This window comes from Salvelinus fontinalis, chromosome 16 (assembly GCF_029448725.1).
Source record: "Salvelinus fontinalis isolate EN_2023a chromosome 16, ASM2944872v1, whole genome shotgun sequence".
Taxonomy (NCBI): domain Eukaryota; kingdom Metazoa; phylum Chordata; class Actinopteri; order Salmoniformes; family Salmonidae; genus Salvelinus; species Salvelinus fontinalis.
Genome location: NC_074680.1, coordinates 18,792,415 through 18,813,022, shown reverse-complemented (window position 1 = coordinate 18,813,022; position 20,608 = coordinate 18,792,415). Strand labels below are relative to the sequence as shown.

At 42.8% G+C, this 20,608-nt stretch overlaps 2 protein-coding genes across 2 annotated transcripts; both read right to left on the bottom strand.

The window, feature by feature from the left end:
- Positions 1-2,382: 2,382 nt before the first annotated feature.
- LOC129812772 (peptidyl-prolyl cis-trans isomerase E) lies at positions 2,383-6,830 on the bottom strand. Its single transcript, XM_055864624.1, has 10 exons — positions 6,761-6,830; positions 6,326-6,424; positions 6,107-6,150; positions 5,667-5,693; positions 5,432-5,513; positions 5,234-5,337; positions 5,003-5,126; positions 3,194-3,379; positions 2,909-3,051; positions 2,383-2,789 (listed from the first exon to the last, which is right to left on the bottom strand). Exons 1-10 carry the CDS (start codon positions 6,789-6,791, stop codon positions 2,721-2,723), a joined length of 909 nt encoding a protein of 302 aa, XP_055720599.1. The 5' UTR covers positions 6,792-6,830; the 3' UTR covers positions 2,383-2,720.
- A 573-nt stretch (positions 6,831-7,403) lies between these two features.
- On the bottom strand, positions 7,404-16,161 carry LOC129812771 (polyadenylate-binding protein 4-like). Its single transcript, XM_055864623.1, has 15 exons — positions 15,549-16,161; positions 12,319-12,512; positions 12,112-12,227; positions 10,928-11,067; positions 10,670-10,764; positions 10,369-10,506; positions 10,100-10,195; positions 9,726-9,995; positions 9,381-9,471; positions 9,080-9,205; positions 8,821-8,954; positions 8,575-8,665; positions 8,255-8,385; positions 8,040-8,144; positions 7,404-7,813 (listed from the first exon to the last, which is right to left on the bottom strand). The coding sequence occupies exons 1-14, from the start codon at positions 15,742-15,744 to the stop codon at positions 8,043-8,045; spliced, it is 1,920 nt and encodes a 639-aa protein (XP_055720598.1). The 5' UTR covers positions 15,745-16,161; the 3' UTR covers positions 7,404-7,813; positions 8,040-8,042.
- Positions 16,162-20,608: the final 4,447 nt, after the last annotated feature.

Below are 20,608 nucleotides of genomic sequence, written 5' to 3'. Positions count from 1 at the left end.
AATGCCTTAGGCCCTAATCTATGGATTTCACATTACTGGGAATAAAGATATGCATCTGTTGGTTACAGATACTTTTGGTCAGGTAGTGTATGTGGACACCTGCACATCAAACATCTCATTCCAAAATCGTGGGCATAAATATGGAGTTTGTCCCCCTTTGCTGCTATAACAGCGTCCACTCTTCTGGGAAAGCTTTCCACTAGATGTTGAAACATTGCTGCGGTGAATTGCTTCCATTCAGCCACAACAACATTAGTGAGGTTGTGCAATTAGGCCTGGCTCAACAAACCATTTCTGTTTGGACTTTGCTTTGTGCAGGGGGGCATTGTCCTGCTTAAACAGGAAAGGGATTCCCCAAACTGTTGCCACAAAGTTAAAAGCACAGAATCGTCTAGAACAGGGGTACTCACCTCTTACCCTACGAGGTCCGGAACCTGCTGGTTTTCTGTTCAGGTAATCGCACACACCTGGTGTCCCTGGTGTAAGTCAGTCCCTGATTAGAGGGGAACAAGGAAAAAAATGCAGTGGCACTGTCTTTGAGGTCCAGAGTTGAGTTTGAGGAGTCTAAAATGTCATTGTATGCTGTAGCGTTACGATTTCCCCTCACTGGAACTAAGGGGCCTAGTCGGAACCATGAAAAACAGCCCCAGACCATTATTCCCCCTCCACCAAACTTTACAGTTGGCACTATGCATTGGGGGCAGGTAGCGTTCTCCTGGCATCCGCCAAACCCAGATTCGTCTGTCAGACTGCCAGATTGTGAAACTTAATTTAACACTCCAGAGAACATTTCCACTGCGTTACGCCACTCCAGCCGACACTTGGCATTGCACATGGTGATCTTAGGCTTGTGTGCGGCTGCTGGGCCATGGAAACCCATTTCATGAAGCGCCCAAGGAACAGTTCTTGTGCTGACGTTGCTTCCAGAAGCATTTCCAGAGGCAGTTTGGAACTCAGTAGTGAGTGTTACATATTTACGCGCTACACGCTTCAGCACTCGGCGGTCCCGTTTTGTGAGCTTATGTGGCCTACCACTTTGCGGCTGAGCGTTGTTGCTCCTAGACTTTTCCACTTCACAATAACAGCACGTACAGTTTTCCCTGCGGCAGCTCTAGCAGGGCAAAAGTTTGACTTACTGACTAGTTGGAAAGGTGGCATCCTATGACAGTGCCACATTGAAAGTCACTGAGACATTCTACTGCCAATGTTTGTCTATGGTGATTGCATGGCGGTGTGCTCGATTCGATACATCTGTCAGCAACTGGTGTGGCTGAAATAGCCGAATCCACTAATTTTAACGGGTTTCCACATACTTTTATATAGTGTACATTAGAAAAAGTAGGGGCGTGGATCAGAAAACAAGTCAATATCTGGTGTGACCACCATTTGCCTCATGCTGAAGGATGAGGTGAGGGTGGCAGATGAATGGCACGACAATGGGCCTCAGGATCTCATCATGGTATCTCTGTGCATTCAAGTTGCCATCGATAAAATGTAATTGTGTTCGTTGTCTGTAGTTTATGCCTGCCCATACCATAACCACCCATGGGGCACTCTGTTCGCAACGTTGACATTAGCAAACTGCTCGCCCACACCACGCCATCTGCCAGGTACAGTTGAAACTGGGATTCATCCGTGAAGAGCACACTTCTCCAGCATGCCAGTGGCCATCAAAGGTGAGTATTTGCAAACTGAAGTCAGTTACGACACCAAACCAGTCAGGTAAAGACCTTGGTGGGGACTACGAGCATGCAGATGAGCTTCCCCGAGACGGTTTTTGATAGTTTGTGCAGAAATTATTCAGTTGCGCAAACTCAGAGATTTATCAGCTGTCTGGTCTCAGACGATCCCGCAGGTGAAGAAGCCAGATGTGGAGGTCCTGGGTTGGCATAGTTACACATGGTCTGCAGTTGAGGCCGGTCTGACGTACTCCCAAATTCTCAAATTACATTGGAGGTGGCTTATGGTAAAGAAATTAACATTCAATTCTCTGGCAACAGCTCTGGTGGACATTCATGCAGTCAACATGCCAATTGCATGCTCCCTCAACTTGACAAAACTACACAATTTAGTGGCCTTTTGTCCACAAGGTGCACCTGTGTAATGATCATGCTGTTTAATCAGCTTGTTGATATCTCACATGGATTATCTTGGCAAATGAGAAATGCACAATAACAGGGATGTAAACAAATTTGTGCACAAGAGAAAAATAAGCTTTTTGTGCAAATTGTAAATTTCTGGGATCTTTTAATTCAGCTAATGAAACAATTTACATGTGTAAATTTTTGTTCAGTATAATTTGGACTGGAGCTGCTGATCATAGGCTTTCATTTCAGACATTTTATTTTTTTAAATTAGGGAGAAAATACACAACGAAAAACATTTGAATCTAAAACAGGTCAATTTTATAGTGAGTAGATGTTGGTACAGTATTGTGAAATACAACAAAAACGTTTCATTTTACATCTGGAAAACGTGAAATTGACACAGAAGCTGTTCATGTTCATTATAAAAAAGTGTTTGCAATATTTACATCACATAGAAGGTGGAACCAACAGGAACAATCCATGTACAGCAGATGAGTCATGGGCATCTGCAGTACATGATACCACATTTGCCCTTTTAACAATTCTGCAGTCTGACACTGCTCATTTTTCTCAAACATTCAGTCACACACAGAGCTACACAAACATACAACAGTCACTCTTCTGTACTTCAACTCAAACATACTCTCCACAGTCTGAAATGATCACTTTTTGCTTGGGCTTGCCTTCTTTTGTTCCTTGTGCCTGTGGGGACAGAGAAAACATGACATGAGTCTTAGTACACAACTTCTTCACAGTCTAACCACCTTTAGGACCATTCTTCCCCTTCACCACCTCCATGCATGTCCCTCCCCTCCGCTTACCTCCATGGCTTTGACCACCTCCATGCCCTCCATCAACTCTCCAAACACCACATGTTTGTTATCCAGCCAATCCGTTTTATCACAGGTGATGAAGAACTGAGAGCCGTTGCTGTTTGCTCCAGAGTTAGCCATTGAGAGCTGACCTATTACACACGAGAGGGGAGCATTGTGATCAGAAACCATATTCAACCAAATCTGCGTATGGCAATGCCTCTCGTGCACTTCCTCACCACTCTACACATTAATTCACAGACAGACTGCCATTTAGACCTGGACGTGTCTCACCTGCAGCAGTGTGTTTGAGGACAAAGTTCTCATCGTCAAACTTGCGCCCGTAGATGGACTTGCCCCCAGTACCGTTGTGGTTGGTGAAGTCTCCTCCCTGACACATGAACTGAGGGATGACGCGGTGGAAACTGCTACCTTTGAAGCCAAAGCCCTTCTCATGTGTGCACAAGCAGCGGAAGTTTTCTATAGGAGATATCAGGGCGAGAGGGTTGGAGATTTTAGGGGATGCTGCTTCTATTTAACAAGCATACAATACTTCAGACTAGCTGCATGTTTCCTGCTTTACATATGAGCTCTGCTTTGATACGTCCTGATACCCAGTTACTTCACCCTGCCTTCAGAATGTATTCATACCCCTTGACCTATTCCACAATGATGTTACAGCCTGCATTCAAAATGTTTCACATTTATTTTTTTGCTCACCCATCTTCACACAATACCCCATAATGACAAAGTGAAAGTGTTTTCAGAATTTTTGAAACACAGAAATATCTAATTCACATAAGTATTCACACCCCTGAGTCAATACTTTGTAAAGGCACCTTTGGCAGTCTAAGAGCTTTCCACACCTGGATTGTGCAACATTTTCCCATTATTCTATTGAAATTGGTTGTCGGTCATTGCTAGACAACCATTTTCAGGTCTTAGCATAGATTTACAAGTAGATTTAAGTCAAAACTGTTACTCAGCCACTCAGGAACATTCCCTGTCTTCTTGGTAAGCAACTCCAGTGTAGATTTGGCCTTTTGTTTTAAGTTATTGTCCCGCTGAAAGGTGAATTAATCTCAGTGTCTGGTGGAAAGGACACTAAACAAGGTTTTCCTTTAGGATTTTGCCTGTGGTTGGTACCGGTACCCCGTATATAGACTTGTTATTATTTTACTGTGTTTTTTTGTATGTCTTTTTTTTTTAAACTTTAGTTTATTTTGTACATATTTTCTTAACCAGTAAGCATTTCACGGTAATGCTGTTGTAGTCGGCGCATGCGACAAATGTGATTTGATTTAGTTCCATTCCGTAGATTTTTTTTGATCCTGAAAAACTCCCCAGTCCTTAACAATTACAAGCATACCCATAACATGATGCAGCCACAACTATGCTTGCAAATATGGAGAGTGGTACTCAGTATTATGTTGTAATGGATTTGCCCCAAACATAACATTTTATATTCAGGACAAAAAGTGACTTGCTTTGCCACATTACTTTAGTGCACTGATGCGAACAGGATGCATGTTAGGAAATATTTCTATTCCGTACAGGCTTCCTTTTCCCTGTCAATTAAGTTAATATTGTGGGGTAACTACAACGTTGATCCATCCTCAGTTCTATCACAGCCATTAAACTGTAACTGTTTTAAAGTTACCATTGGCCTCATGGTGAAATCCCTGAGTTGTTTCCCTCCTCTCCAGCAACTGAGTTAGGAAGGACGCCTGTATCTTTGTAGTGAGTGGGTGTTTTGATACACCACCAAAGTGTAATTAATACCTTTACCATGCTCAAAGGGATATTCAATGTCTGCTTTTTATTTTTACCCATCCACCAATAGGTGCCCTTCTTTGCGAGGCATTGGAAAATCTCCCTGGTCTTTGTAGTTAATCTGTTTTAAATTCACTGCTCTACAGATAATTGTATGTGTGGGGTACAGAGATGATGGTAATTCAAAAATCATGTTAAACTATTATTGCATACAGAGTGACAAATACAATTTTATTTGAATATCCCTAAATAATCCCTGAAGTCTAATGATTAAGTGTTCTATTTTCAGAAATGTTCCTGGTACTTTATAACAAGGAGGCGCATGGATACCTGCTGTCATAGGAACAATGTCTGCTCGGAGCAGGAAGCGCAGTCTCCCTGCTGGCTTGTTGCCAATCTTAATGTCCATGTAAACCTGGGGGTTCGTTCTGCCCTTCTTGGCTGGGGGCTCGCCCTGCAATCAATGATAATATATTATTGTGTCAGGCTTTTAGATCATAATATGATACTATGCAACGTACTACACTCACAGAGAGACAGGCTGGAACACAGTCAACTTACATCTGCTGTTGTTGATTTGGCTGATTCTCCAGTGGACTCCGTAACCTCAGCGTCTTCGACAGTCGTTCCCGAGAACTTCTTCAGCCAATCATCATCCGACCAAACTGAGGAAATGGTATACAGTTAGCAGTTTTACCACATCTAAAAGCCATGGGACAGTTTCAAGTCTTTATAGAGAGACTACCGCATATCATTCACCTGGACGAGAAGAGCCCTCTTTGATCCTCATAGGTTTGGCAATGTTGACCCGGATGGTTCTTCCAAACAACTCCGACTCATTCTGTCAATAAAACAGAGGGAAAACATGCATCAATGAGAATTGTCCAATACCACAGCTTTTAAACTGTCTCAGAGTACAGACTACCAAAACAAGGGATAATGCAAATCACTGTTAGTTAAACCAATTTGACTTTAGTGGGAAGCAAACACTCACCATGTTATCAATGGCAGCTGCAGCATCCTGTGGAAGATGAAAGACAAGAACAGCAAACCAGTACAACACAATCACCATGATGACTAATGACCATCCACCATAACCCCTAGATTAGGATGTTAGGTGACGTGAAAAACGAGCGCAATGCTAGAATTCTACCAAACACAGCAGTGATCAAATCAATTTTCACTAAACTTGTCAATAATGTGGTCATCAAAATACATAATAAATCTGAAAACATGAATGTGGACGTTGTCTAAAAATCACAATACTGTACGATATGATATTTACGTGAAATGACCATAAATGTATGTAAAATCGTTTTTAAAGCATACTGATCCATGCTGAACCTGAACCGGTGGAATGACCTCACATTGATAACTAGCTAGCATCTCCAACATAATTTTGTATACTTGCATTGAGGTTTTGATTAAACTTACCTCTGCCAATTCAAATTCAATGAAGGCGAATCCTCTGTGCTTCTCTGCAAAGTAAACAATAACATGAGACATTAACGTCTGCTCTAAACTTCAGGGTTTCGTCTACGGACAGTAGCAGTTTGTTCCGGCTAAGTAGACAGGACGGATAGATTACTTTCTTTTTACTGATTCAGCTGATCGTTTATGCCAAATTTGAATGGTAAAGCTATTTATTCTGACCTGTTTCATAGTCTATTGGAATCTGAATGTCTGTGACATCCCCGAACGGAATGAATGCCGCGTGCAGCACTTTTTCGTCCACCTCCTCTGTGAGACCACCTGTCAACACAACAGGCACACACAATCAAATTAGTTTACTATGAGTTGATTCAAATCAGATAAACGGTCTTTCAAGCTTTTATAACGAAAGGTGTTCATATAATAACACGAATGGGGCATTACAACAACCAATAGCTTGATAGACGTTAAATTGCTAAAGTTAGACACACTTGCTGCCTGCAACTAGCGAACTTTATCTAGCCAGCTTATTCACAGACTGGTCCACTTTACAGGTAAATAATGTGTAGCTTAATTGCCAGGAGATAACTAAAATATGTTTATTTCAACTACACAGTAACTACGTACAAAAACTGTTGCAAAGAGTAGCCAACTCACCAACATACAGCACTCGTTTGGTCGCCGCCATCTTGTAAACTTTAACCCTTGAACCCAACAAGACTCGTGATTGGTGCGTTACAACCAAAGCCCACCTCTCTGGTGATTCACTTTTGAGCTCCGGCGCCACCTGTCTTTTCCATTTAAAAATGATCGCTCAATCTTAACCAGTGGGACTCTCCAAAAGCTGAAATCTTATACCTCAACTCAAAAACAGTGTAGTACTTTTATTTATTTTTTAAATCACTGTTGCTGGCTAGTTGGTATAATAGTGGTCTTACTTCTCAATTCCCCAAACCTATTTCTTTTTTTTATGGTCCTCAGTTCCTGCGAAGGTACCTAGTGTTATTCATGTAACATTATTAATGAGCTTTTTGGTTGTGAAATTAATGAATAATTTGATCAATAACCAATAATCTAATCTTTATTCAATGCTTCACTTGAGCAATGGAAATGTGTACACACTAGGCCTTTTCACACTGCATTATTCTTAGCTCCGGGTTTAGACGCCCTGGACTAGTTTAACCGGTTCAAACAAGCATTTGTTAACCTAAGATTTAGCCCTGGGGTAATGTGTAGTGTGAACACGCCTACTATGGGGCTATGGCAGTATGCAAACTATTGTGGAAAAGAAAAACAAACATTGTAAATTTGATATATTCATCCCTTTATTGAGAATACCATATACCACACCACCCATGATAACATGATGGGACGGAGGAATCCAATTGTCCAAATCAAAATCATAAAACTTTCAAACAAAGAATAAGAGCAAAGCAAATTTTCTGAGAAAAGGAGTCTGTCCTGGCCACAAAATAAAGGGCCTTATTTAGTTAGAAGTTTTGCTTTTGGTAAAGTTAAAATGTATTACAGAACTAGACAAATTAAGTAATGTAATCTTTAAAAAAATATTTAAGTATGTTTTTAAAAGATTTTTTCTATTTTTTTCAACCTTGTTTTTATTTATTTTTGCATAGGACTTTGTAGAGATGACCCGGGCATTTGAAGCCAATGTAGTGATCTCTTCCCATCTTTTTCTCAGTTGATTGTGTCCTGGGGGGGGGGGGGGGGGGGGGGGGGGGGGGCAGACACAAAAAGCATTGGATAAGAAATATGAACCCACTACAATTGAACTAATCAAAAGCCTTGGATTAAGTTCACAAATATATACACCATTATCAGTGCTAGGGAAAATGCTCATGCTTCGGCGATATCATAGCTCACATTTTCTCATCTATTAATAATACTAATCTAACAAACATTTAGTAAGCGCTCTTACACATCAGGAAGTAGAGGCAGCAGTGGTTGTGGGGATGACTCCCACTTTCTGTGTGGCATCCTTCTTTGCCTGGTGGGCCTGCAGAACGGCAACAGCCTCCTCCACCTGCACAAACACACAGAGAAGTAGGAGAAACAATTAGAGCCTTAGCCAACACTATATGACCCTAGATCCATTTTTATGATCTTATCCTGATATTATCCTGTTCCTGGTACCTTGGAGCGCAGGGATTCATGGGACTCCAGCATGTGCAGCAGCTCAGAGTTATCAATCTCAAGCAGCATCCCAGTGATCTTCCCTGCCAAGCTGGGGTGCATGGCCTGGATCAGGGGGAACAGGCGCTCCCCTGAGAGAGAGACAAGAGACAGGGAGGGTTAAGATTGGTTCTCACGGTTTCAAATGTTACTGTATAATTGCACCTTATTGCAATGATGTTAAAAATCCCTCCAAAAGGGTCTAGAGTCTAGATTCTAGAATTTGGCATTGAACTTCCAAGGACCAATATGAAACACCACCCTTCTGTTCCAGAACTCACCCAGCATCTGCTTCTGCTCCTGAGGGGGTGCAGAAGCCAGCATGGAGGATGTGAGAGGCTCCTGACCCTGCACATGTACAGCTGGCTGAGCCTAAGAGGAGGAAGACGGGCAACAAAGGGGTTAAAACAAGGGATTGATGGAACAGAAAAATAGTGGAAGGGAAAAGAGATTTGAGGGACGAGAAGAGATGAGGGATGAAGGAGGCAGCTTTAACTATGCAAAAGATGGAGGTTGGTGAGATTTACCTGCTGTAAGGCGATGGGCTGCACCACTTGGGGGTTAGTGTTGCGTATGCTGGTGGCGTACTTGTAGGGTGGCATGGCACGAGGGGCAGGGACTCCCATGGAGGGACGAGGACCCATGGCCTGGCCAGCACCTCCTAATGGTAGGGATGACACATAAGGACATATGATGAGTCAGTATATCAAGTTTGATGAGGTAATATTTCCACCATGTAAATTATAATCAGTGGCTATAAGATATACTGAGGGAATCCAGTCTTACCAACTCTCTGAGCTCCAGCAGGCCCCATGCCTCGTGGGCCCTGGGCGCTGGCGTTGGGAGCCAGGTGTCTCAGGTTGGCACGTGGACCAGGCTGGCGCAGGGAGTTGGGCATCCCCTGGAACCCACCTAGAGAGGAGGGAGGGGGGGGGGGGGCAGGGTTACTATTGGACAGCAGTTCAAGTCATCATAATATGTCACTAGGACATATAGTACTTTAATAAACATACCCTGCATATTTAGCCTAGATATATAGCCCATGATAAATGTACTTATTATGTATGATGTCATCTCTAACCCTCACCTTGGCCTCTGCCACCCTGCTGCTGCCAACGGGGGTTGGGCCTCATCTGGGTCAGCTGATTGGGTGCATAGTAGGTGGTCCTGTTTTGGCCCTGGGACGGACAGACACACACACACACACACAGAGTTAATGACAGAAGTGTAACCATGTATGCAATAAATGTTGCACAACATTAAAGTTCTACATCGTGCTCTATGTAAACTGACTCACTTGTTACAGTGCCAATCATCTTACTGGCATTTGCACAGCAGTATTTATCATATCAACTGTCAGAACCTTGACATGGCTTTTGTGAAGGGCATTTCCAGTAAAGCCCACATAACCCTCTCTCCCTCCCTCACTAACCTGAGGCACTGCAGGCATGAAGTATCCGCTGGCGGGCTGGAACTGGTTGATGATGGCGTTGGCAGGCATGGCCCTCATGCCAGTGATGCGCTGCATGTACTGGTTAGTGAGGTGGGCCTTGCGCTCTTCTTTGCGCTGAGCCAAGGCCACGTAGAGGGGCTTGGAGCCCACAATGCGCCCGTTCATCTCAGTCACAGCCTTGGTGGCCTCCTCAGGAGAGGAGAAGCAGACAAACCCAAAGCCCTTGGACCGCCCCTCCTCCAGCATCACCTGCAGCAAGAGAAGCCGTGTTATATCGGGATAACACACTCCAAATACACAACTGAAAAGAGTAATTGTGGTGCACTGTTTTGGCTTCTGCTGCACTCTCTCACTTTGGCACTGGTGATGGACCCGAATGGGGTGAATTCCTTGCGCAGTTTCTCATCGTCTATGGTGTCATCCAAGTTCTTAATGTAAAGATTAACGCCCTGAAACCAGAAAAACACTCATGACCACAAACATACATACATACTCAGCCTGGCTTGTTCCCTTAATGGATAGGTACTATGAAACAAGATGTCAGGTTGATTAATGGCATTTGGTTGTAATCAGTGTTCAATTAGACATAGTGGTGCCAGATAAGAGTGACATGCTAGTTGACCTGGTAACGGCTGATCCTCTCCTGTTTCAGCATCTCAAACTTCCTCTTCAGCTCCCCCTGCCGTTCAATCTTCTTCTGAGCGCGTCCCACAAACACAGTCTTCCCATTGAACTCTTGGCCATTCATCTCCTCACATGCCTGAGTAGAGATCTATGTGTTACAGCCAGTCTATATGCCGTAAACCCATAAGCTAACACAATGTGATTATTCGTACGATTGTCTCACTTAGTCTTTTTACACCAACCACGAAAGCCTGCTGACTTGTTTTGACATGACTGTTGTTATGAGGGTATAATAGTACCTTGTTAGCATCCTCGTGTTTCTCGTAACTCACAAAGCCAAAGCCTCGAGATTTGCCACTAGGGTCGGTCATAACCTTCACACTGAGAATTCTACCTGCAGGGAGGAAACAAGAACAAATGGGACTCAGCTATATGCGTTTTGAGAAATGCAAGTGCATGTCTAGTTTCCTTGAAAAGATTGCAAGACAAATATGTGATAAACAAAAACGGCTCCACTACTAAGCAAACTCATGCGGTTTGTTTCAGGCACAGCTTACCGTATTGGTCAAACATTTCCTTTAGCTTGTCATCGTTCATGTCGTCTCCAAAGTTCTTGATGTAGACGTTGGTGAACTCCTTTGCCTTGGCCCCGAGTTCTGCCTCCCTCTCCTTCCGAGACTTGAAACGTCCAACGAACCTAAACACCACGAGAGAGCAATGACAACTCTTGTAAAACGGTCCTGAGCAGGAGGGAGAAAGGGACTGTGATCCGTCTCTTATCTTTTTCATCTGAGATTCATGTTTTCACAGCACTGACATTGAGGAGTCCCAGACTATTAAATGGAAGGAAGCACTTTGTATAGGACAGCAGCACAGTGAGTCAGTCAAGGACCTCTCAGGAACAACATTGAACAAACTTCTTGCACGGTTTATGGCACCACAATCAGGCAAACTGAGCATTCATGCTATACACCCAGAACACCAGACACAATGATGTTTCCTGGTCCAAGACTTGAGGCATGGAGGGACAGAGGTCCATAAAAAGGAAAGCTGAGGACCAAACTAGGTTGATAGATCATATTCCTCTACTCAGACTGTACCTTGTTATGCAGACCTCTCCCAATCTGGCTCCAGTATTGCATTCCTGCATTCGCTCCATCACTAAAACACACAAGCGTGGTTACACACACACACACACACACACGACAGGCAGGTGGACGGGTGGACAAACATACAGACAGAAGGATGCTCAGCTGACACATGGAGTGAGGTGACCACAGAGAGTCGAAATGTGTTGTTGTATAGGTTTAAAGGCACATTTCCCTGTAAGCACTGCAAAAAACATTCACTGTTAGTTGTGTAATTCACACAAACCACACAGAAAGACAGGGTGTATGGGGACTGAGTGTGAGAAAGAGGCTCGTTATATGCATCTACAGCAGGGATGGGCAACTTTGATGGGGGCTGGGGCCACAAAATAAGATAGATCTGCGGGCCTGTGGGCCGCCAGTTGCCCATCCCTGATCTACAGGTTGCTGTTCCTCTGCTAACCTCACCTTTTGCCGTGTCACAGTATGGGCCAACAGATGAACTACTTCAGACTCCAACCATGTACAATCCTCATCAATATCCTAGCTGCCCTTGACTGATCTAAACTGTCAACTTTCTACACAATGATATAACTCCAGTACAGCCCCTTCCCTACACCTCCCCACCCTCTCTTAGTTGATCAGACACTCACACCTTGCGGTCGTTCAGAAGCATGCCGTTCATCTTTTCAATGGCGCGGTCAGCTGCGTCCTGCGTCTCAAAGTGCACAAACGCATATCCTTTGGATCCATTCTCATCACACACAACCTGTTTGAGAGACAAGTTGATGCTGTTTTTTAAAAAGTACACAAGTCTATGGTCATACAGATGTCTATGGTCAGAAACACTGCAATCTTACTTTGCAAGACAGGATGTTCCCAAAGGCAGAGAAGGTGTCATAGAGTGCCTTGTTGTCGATGGTCTTGTCCAGGTTCTTGATGAACACGTTGCCCACCCCAGACTTCCTGAGTGAGGGGTCTCTCTGTGACCACATGATTCTGATTGGCTTCCCTTTCACCACATCAAAGTTCATGGTGTCCAGGGCTCTCTCAGCTAGAGGGGAGAGGTCAGAGTGTTAACTTACATCATGGAGCCAAAAACATATCAGCCACTGTGTACACCACCAAACACCATGTTGTTTATGCTATATAGTGCTCACTTCAAATCATGCACACCGCACCATGCTGCATGCTACACCATACGTACATCTCCCAAATCATTCACACTACCACATTGTGTCGTGATCAAGTCATGTGGTCAGGAAAAACTACCGGCTCTAGTTTATTGCACACTTTCAATTAAGAAACCATGCTACTATTGGATTGTCCGAACTACTACACCATGTGGCTATGGAGTCTGACCTCCGCCTGCCACCACACTGAGCAGCTGTTGGGGGGGGGGGGGGGGGGGGGGCAGTTGGGTAGGCAGGAGCACATGGCTCTAACACACAGACAAATGGGACCAGAAGTGCCACAAGACACAAGTCATAATAGTTGATTCACCCTCTCATAATGAATAGATACAATGGCAGACATATAGTGCATGTACAGATATAATTCAGTGAGGCAAATGGCTCTTAAACTTTACATTCTCTTATAGGTTCTCCAATAAACACCAGCTATTGTATTATTTTTCATGGTCCATACTACCTATGCCAGTGTGTGTAACTTTGATTTACGTTTCCAGATCTGCCTATCATGATTTCTGTTGTGCCAGTTCTCATTTTCCTGCCCCCTCTCTCTCATGTCCATCTGGGTACACATGCCAACCAGAGAGCTCCCCTTTGTTCCTGTCACTCCACAGCAACACACACCCGGGCTTTAGAGCTAAAAATGTCTGTTAAACAAAACGAAGCTCCCTTGCGTCTGCTGGCATCAGCAGTTTGCTGTGCAATTGTACTTCACACAAACCAACTCAGAAGGTGTGTGACGGTCACCCTGTCTGTCTAGTTCTGGAAGGTTCCCATGGCCATGCTTGATGAAAGAACATGAGCACCATGTGGAACTGAGATTGCTCAATGGATGAATAGCAGAGATAAACATGATGAAATCAAATAAGAGGTCAAGTGAATGTGACACGCAAAACAAGTGAACTTCACAGGTCAGTGTGAAGATATTATACTGTAAATGTATTTTGTCATACAGCTGAAAACTGGATAGTTTATTCTAGGCGAGGCTGGTAGCCACCCTAATTAATTGTCAAACATTACCCTTGTATGAAGACTTTAAAACACTTTAGATATTATAGGCAGGCAACATTTGGACTGCCGGAGAGAGCGACTATATTTAGAGGGGTCCTGAGAGGTATGTGCTGGTGTGGAGTGAGAGTTTATTCATTCTCTTCCATTGATGGAGGGAGACACATTCAACAAGAATGTTCAGATGAGCAACCCCAGGTCTCGCAACTATTTACAAATGCAGCTGTGACATGCTGAAACCCAAGTGGAGACGGTCAGCCACAGCTAGTTTAGTCACATGAAGGAATACTACTTTCCTCAAATATGTGGTTGTAGTTGTAGGCCTACATCTGTGGTAGTTGTACTACACTTTTACTTCCTGACATGTTATATTGATTGTGTATGGTCATAAAAGTACAACCTTCAGGTTACATTGTGACCACAGAGTTCTCTAGCTACACCGAGTCAGATATCTGGTGGCAGGTGTGAGATGAAAACAGCCCCATAGGTCCACACTGTTTAACCAGTTGGCAGACACACTGTCGTAGAACACACCCCATATACTACAGCTCAATCGTGGAAGGTCACACCCCCTAACAAATACATGATTCTACTGCACATAATAGCTCTACTATGGACAATTAAAAGAAGAGTGATTGTTGAATCGAGTGGGAAATCAAAGAGTGCAAGTATATGTTAAACGTTCAGATTTCTTACAATAGGAGCAGGGCTTGGATACAAATGTTGGAAATTCCTCCTGTGTACCCTGCAAGCACGTACATTGTGAGCCACTACGACCTGAGCAAAACATCACAGGTCAACATGTAGAGAGAACATGGAGGTGTTGAGAATGACACACTTCAACATTACTCAAGAAATCCAACCAGAAAAAGGTGTTGAATCCACAAGAAAAGTTTCAGCAGAATTGTATTCGCAGAAGCAATCTATTCCGACTTATTCTCCTCAGATCAGATGACATCACATGATCCCCAGAAAGCAGGGGAATGCAAGTTAGGTCGTGTTCTCCTGCTTAGACATTTCTGACGCATGCCAGATCTTACAACACCTAGATAGGTATTTTAGGTATCAGCAAAGCACATGTTTTAGCACTCTGGTGCCTGACTGCAGTCAATAAAGTGGTACGCAATTAGTGCAACCTCTAATCATTGGGAACGTGGGCTTACTGTTCAGCTGGGCCGTTTCTTCCTCTCTCTGTAAGGCAGCAGGGACGATATTGGGAATTAATTTCACTACAGAACGGTTCCCTTATGGCCCTTTAAATAGGAGCAGAAATGGGTCACTTTGGGTTAGGCACTGTGGAGCAGTACTCTGGCGCAAAGCTGCAGCCACCCGTTCAAAGGTAGAGGCACAACACAGACAGTAGGCTGGCTACAACATATCCAAAGCAGGAGTCCTGGAGCATATCCTGGTCAATCCTCAAACAATGACACATTGAAGTGGGCCAAGAGATATTCCAAATGTTGCACTTCTCCACTCACCAGAGTTAGTCCATGAAGGGCAAAAAGCATTGAGTCCATACTGCACGTATTAGTTGTCTGATTCACTGTGCCACGCATGGTTCAGTGCAAGTTGTATGGAAAACATTCTCTCCCACTATAGTTTTTCATTCATTCCGTTACTTACAGAGTTGGGGCTTAGCCTACACCTCTTAGATTGCCTGTGTATCGGTATGTTTCTATTATGTCGTCTGGAGGTAACCACTGAGTTCTAGACAGGTGTGAATGCTGTAGATACCTTTAACAGGAAATCACATCACAACTGATTTACACAATAAAATCAAGATGTGCTTTACATTGTATTCTCTTTAAGACGAACTGTTGACATGCTCAAATAAATCCAACATCCAAGCAACTCTTTACGCCGTTATTTTGGAGGCATGCTTTATTGCTTACCGTCGGTGGGTTGCGAGAAATTCACATAGGCATAACCCAGAGAGCGTCGGGTGATCATATCACGACATACTCGAATAGACAACACCGGTCCTGCTGGGCTGAATTTCTCATACAGCATAGCCTCCGTGATATCAGGGTGCAGATCGCCAACATAGAGAGAAGCCATTGGATAACTCCCTGTAGTCTCTGTGTTCATTTCTTGGAGTGCACAAAATGTATGAATTCTTCCTTCGCGCTATAATCACGGGAATTGTTGATAAGAATTGTTCCCCGGGGCCGAATCTGTGAGTAAAAACACTCAGAATGCGACTTGTGTTCAGATCTAAGTTAAGACTCGCAGACAAGGAAAAGTGACAGCTAAAAACAGAATGGAATCTCGGCGTATTCTCCTGATAAATATAATTGTCTTAAACGTCGGGTTAAGCCCGAGGCCTCCTGTTAACACAATTTAGCGACGTATTTTTATATTGTATATTACGGAAGGCCTATTTATTTTTAAGATTTTATATTTTGTATTTTTTATATTTTTTTTGTTTTTTAGAGTTGTTAAAGAACGGTGAGTTAGACACTCACGGTTGTTTTGTGGCCGGGGAAAGAGACTGCGTGGGAAAAGCATGGTCAATTTATAGACAGTGCAGTGCGCAGAGGAAATAGACAGGGTCAAACTTGGAATAGAAAAAAACCTGTGCATGAGGTGTAAAAGGGAGAGCGGCGGGTGTACGGTCACAATTACCCACCACAGATCCCTACAGCGACATCTGGGTGTGACTACGTGGTCATTATAGCAGGGGCCCGCTATAGTGTGAACGGGTCAAAAACGCCTGAGTTTTAAGGACAGAGAGAATATTTTGGCCAAAGTTACACATTTAAATTGAAAAAGTGGAGTTCCAATAACAGAAACTGCTAAATTAGTTGCAGTAAGTTCATTCAATTATACAAATGTATAAACATGTTCATTGACTACTCCACCTTGTTCATTGGACTAGGCTACTCTGCCTTGTCCAGCTCCCTAAAGAAAAATTACAAAGAAAAACAGTTATGAATGAAAAACCATTCAGTGGAAAAAAGTCTTACACTAACTAAAGGATACAAGTGGCATGAATAAATAAAATGGAACCTGTCAAAACTACAAATTACCTCATCAGATCCAGGAGAGACAACACCAGGTTCCTCTGCCCAGCCCTCAGCCTCTTCACTGGGAACCTCTCCTCCATGCCAAAACTCCTGATCCCTGGTTCCTTCACTCTAGGCCTCCTATCCTCATAAATCTGTGTCCGAAAGCCTTCAGCGGCTTGGGACAACTGGAGCTTAGTGTGGACCACAAACTGGGAGTCTGTTGCTTTGGTCACCAACTTTTCAGTCTGCTGGCTCCAGACCCCATCAATGGCAGAATTCAATAGAGGCTGTCTAAGAGAAGACAATGCATTAAAATAAGCCTGAAACATGAATGGACTGTCAAATCCCAGAAGATTACTATACAGCCATGATAGTATAATCACATTAAGACAAGTAAAATCATAGATACTGACCAATGAGTAAGTTCTTAAGAGCCTTTACACCTGGAGCCACAGCAGCTGCACACAACATCCCCACTAAGCTTCTCTCATCTGTAACAGATTGGTCACCCATTAAAGCTAAATGTTATAGAATAAATCATGTTTCCCTAGCCCATGCCCAGATACCTTGATTTGATCTTGTTGCAAGACTTAGCATCTGGAGACACCATGGTTAGAGATGATCACACTGCAGTGTACATAGATCTAGGAAGGACAGATTAATTCAGAATGAAGTCTAATGTGGACAGAGAACGTATTGTCCTATGGGCAGGCCTGGTGGACACATACCTAGAGGTGGATGAGCTGCCCTCTTTGATAGATACTGGTTTCAGATGCATTGGTCCAGAATGCTGCAAGTTCCATGAGAACGTATTTGTAAAGAGATTAGTAAAAAAAAAAACTGTCAATTTAACAGTGTCCCCTTTATCATGACTCACAGTTTATCACATTCACAGCAAAGCCCCAGCTCTTGTAGACTCCAGTCTAGTGAACTGGTGTTGAAACAGGTGTAGTGGGACTCACCTCAGACCTGAGATAGAACAATATTGTAATTAACAACATCCAACACCCACATTACTTAAACACAAATGTAGAAGCTTTGAAACAAACCTGTGGCATGAAGGAAATGGGAAGTACAAAAGCAGACAGCCACCAGGTGGGAGTTCCTAGGGCTTAAGTGGAGGACATTGGAATAGGTCTCAAATCCATTGTGTGTAGTATGTTATACACATCTTGAAATCATGAAACTGTCATGACGTTGGCCTGTTGGTGAGGTTTTCCCCCTTTCCTCTCTCTACTCTACAGATGTGACTCTTGGAAAGACCTTTTGTTAACATAGAGTCTGTTAACTTCTTTATGATAGGGGGCAGCATTTTCACTTTTGGATGAATTGCCTGCCCATAGTGAACTGCCTCCTACTCTGTCAGATGCTAATATATGCATATTATTATTACTATTGGATATAAAACACTCTGAAGTTTCTAAAACTGTTTGAATGATGTCTGTGAGTATAACAGGACTCATATGGCAGGCAAAAACCTGAGAAAAAATCCAAACAGGAAGTGAGAATTCTGAGACTGGTCAATGTTCAACTCATCGCCTATTCAATTCCCTGTAATATATGGATCTGTTTGCACTTTCTACGCCTTCCACTAGATGTCAACAGTCTGTAGAACGTGGAATGAAGCCTCTAGTGTTATGTGGGGCCGGATGGGAGGTGTTTCAGTCATTGGTCTGGCAGAATGCCAGTTCCTGGTCACGCGCGTTCCAAACGATATCGTCTTGCTTTCCATAACTTCTAGAGACACAAAGGAATTCTCCGGGTTGGAACGTTATTGGATAGTTATGATAACAACATCCTGAAGATTGACGCTCTACTTAGTTTGACCAGTTTATTCGAACTGTTATATAACCTTTTGAAGTTTTCGTCCGAGTTCGCCTGCATCTGCGCGAGCGTTTGGAGATGTGCACTAAACATGCTAGCAAACGTAGCTACTTAGACATAAGTAATAGACATTATCAAACAAAACAACAATTTATTGTGGAACTATGATTCCTGGGAGTGCATTCTGATGAAGATGATCAAAGGTAAGGGAATATTTATGATGTAATCTCGTATTTCTGTTGACTCCAACATGGCGGAGAAATGTTGTTATTTTTTAGCGCCGTCTCAGATTATTGCATGGTGTGCTTTTTATGTAAAGTTTTTTAAAATCTGACACATTGGTTGCATAAAGAACAAGTGTATCTTTAATTCTATGTAAAACATGTATCTTTCATCAAAGTTTATGAGTATTTCTGTTATTTGACGTGGCTCTCTGCAATTTCTCCGGATATTTTGGAGGCCTTTCTGAACATGGCGTCAATGTAAACCGAGATTTGTGGATATAAATATGCACATTATCGAACAAAACATAAATGTATTGTGTAACATGATGTCCTATGAGTGTCGTCTGATGAAGATCATCAAAGGTTAGTGATTCATTTTATCTCTATTTCTGCTTTTTGTGACTATTATCTTTTGCTGGGAAAATGGCTGTGTTTTTCTGTGGCTATGTACTGAGCTAACATAATCGTTTGGTGTGCTTTTGCCGTAAATCGTTTTTGAAATCAGACATGTTGGCTGGATTCACAACATGTGTAGCTTTAATTTGGTGTCTTTCATGTTTGATTTCATGAAAGATTGATTTTTATATTAATATATTTGAATTTGGCGCGCTACATTTTTTCTGGCTTTTGGCCAAGTGAGACGCTACCGTCCCACATATCCCAGAGAAGTTAACATCAAAAGGGGGGTGAACAGAACCATATTTCGGTAATCCAACCAGTTGAAAATATGCGTTGGTACTTAAAGAATATGATATCAGATCAGTTGTCATCTGAAACATTATTACTGATGATAGGATGACATAAACTGTATCTTGGAAAGTCTACACATTATAGTTATCAGATTCACATGGAATTGTTGTGCAATTTAAATATTAAACTATTTGTGAACAGATTAAATGTAATTTTAGCCTCTAAATGAGAGAATAGGTTTTCATAAGTGAACTAGGCTCAACTCAGTGTGAACAGACTGTCACGATCGTCTATGGGTGAGAGAGAGGACCAAGGCGCAGCGTGTGCAAAATACATTCTCTGTTATTTAGAGAAAAGGAAGAACACGAAACGAACACTGAATACAAACTAAACAAAACAACAAACGTGAAGCTAAATGACGTAAGTGCAATGACAAGCAACAAACGTTCAACATAGACAATTACCCACAAAACCCCAATGCCTATGACTGCCTTAAATATGGCTCTCAATCAGAGACAATGAACCACAGCTGCCTCTAATTGAGAACCAATCTAGGCAACCATAGACATAACTAGACAACTACACTAGACACTGCCCCATACACATACAACACCCCTAGACACTACAAAAACACATACATTCCCCATGTCACACCCTGACCTAACTAAAAAACATAAAGAAAACAAAGAATACTAAGGCCAGGGCGTGACACAGACATTGGTTGTGAACTATGAAACACGCCATTCTCTCCCTACTACATAAGCCCTTTACAAAAAATGTAACATTTGTGTTCCCGAGGACGTGAGGACGACGGTCCAGACGTTAAAAGGGCTAATATCAAACTACAGAACTAAGCCAACTTCAGCGTGAGCTTTAAAGTATGGCAACTTGGTAGGAACTTTGAACTCTTATTCACTAAAGAAGTGATACCCTCTAGCCGTTGAGTGAGCAGCAGCAGCTGTAAACGCGGGCTAGGAAAGGACGGACAAAGTATCTCTTTTACCAAACACACGACACTACAACGCCCCCGTTCTACCAGACATTCTTCAGAGGACAGGAAGATCTCTGTTGGGCAACACGGCCTTCCATCTAAGACCAACCTATTGAAGCACAGCTCAGAGTAAATATTTCTTGCATTTTCCTTTTCCAAATGGGCGGTTATTTAGAATGCATAAGATTCTGTATTTACGATAGCATTGCTTTACA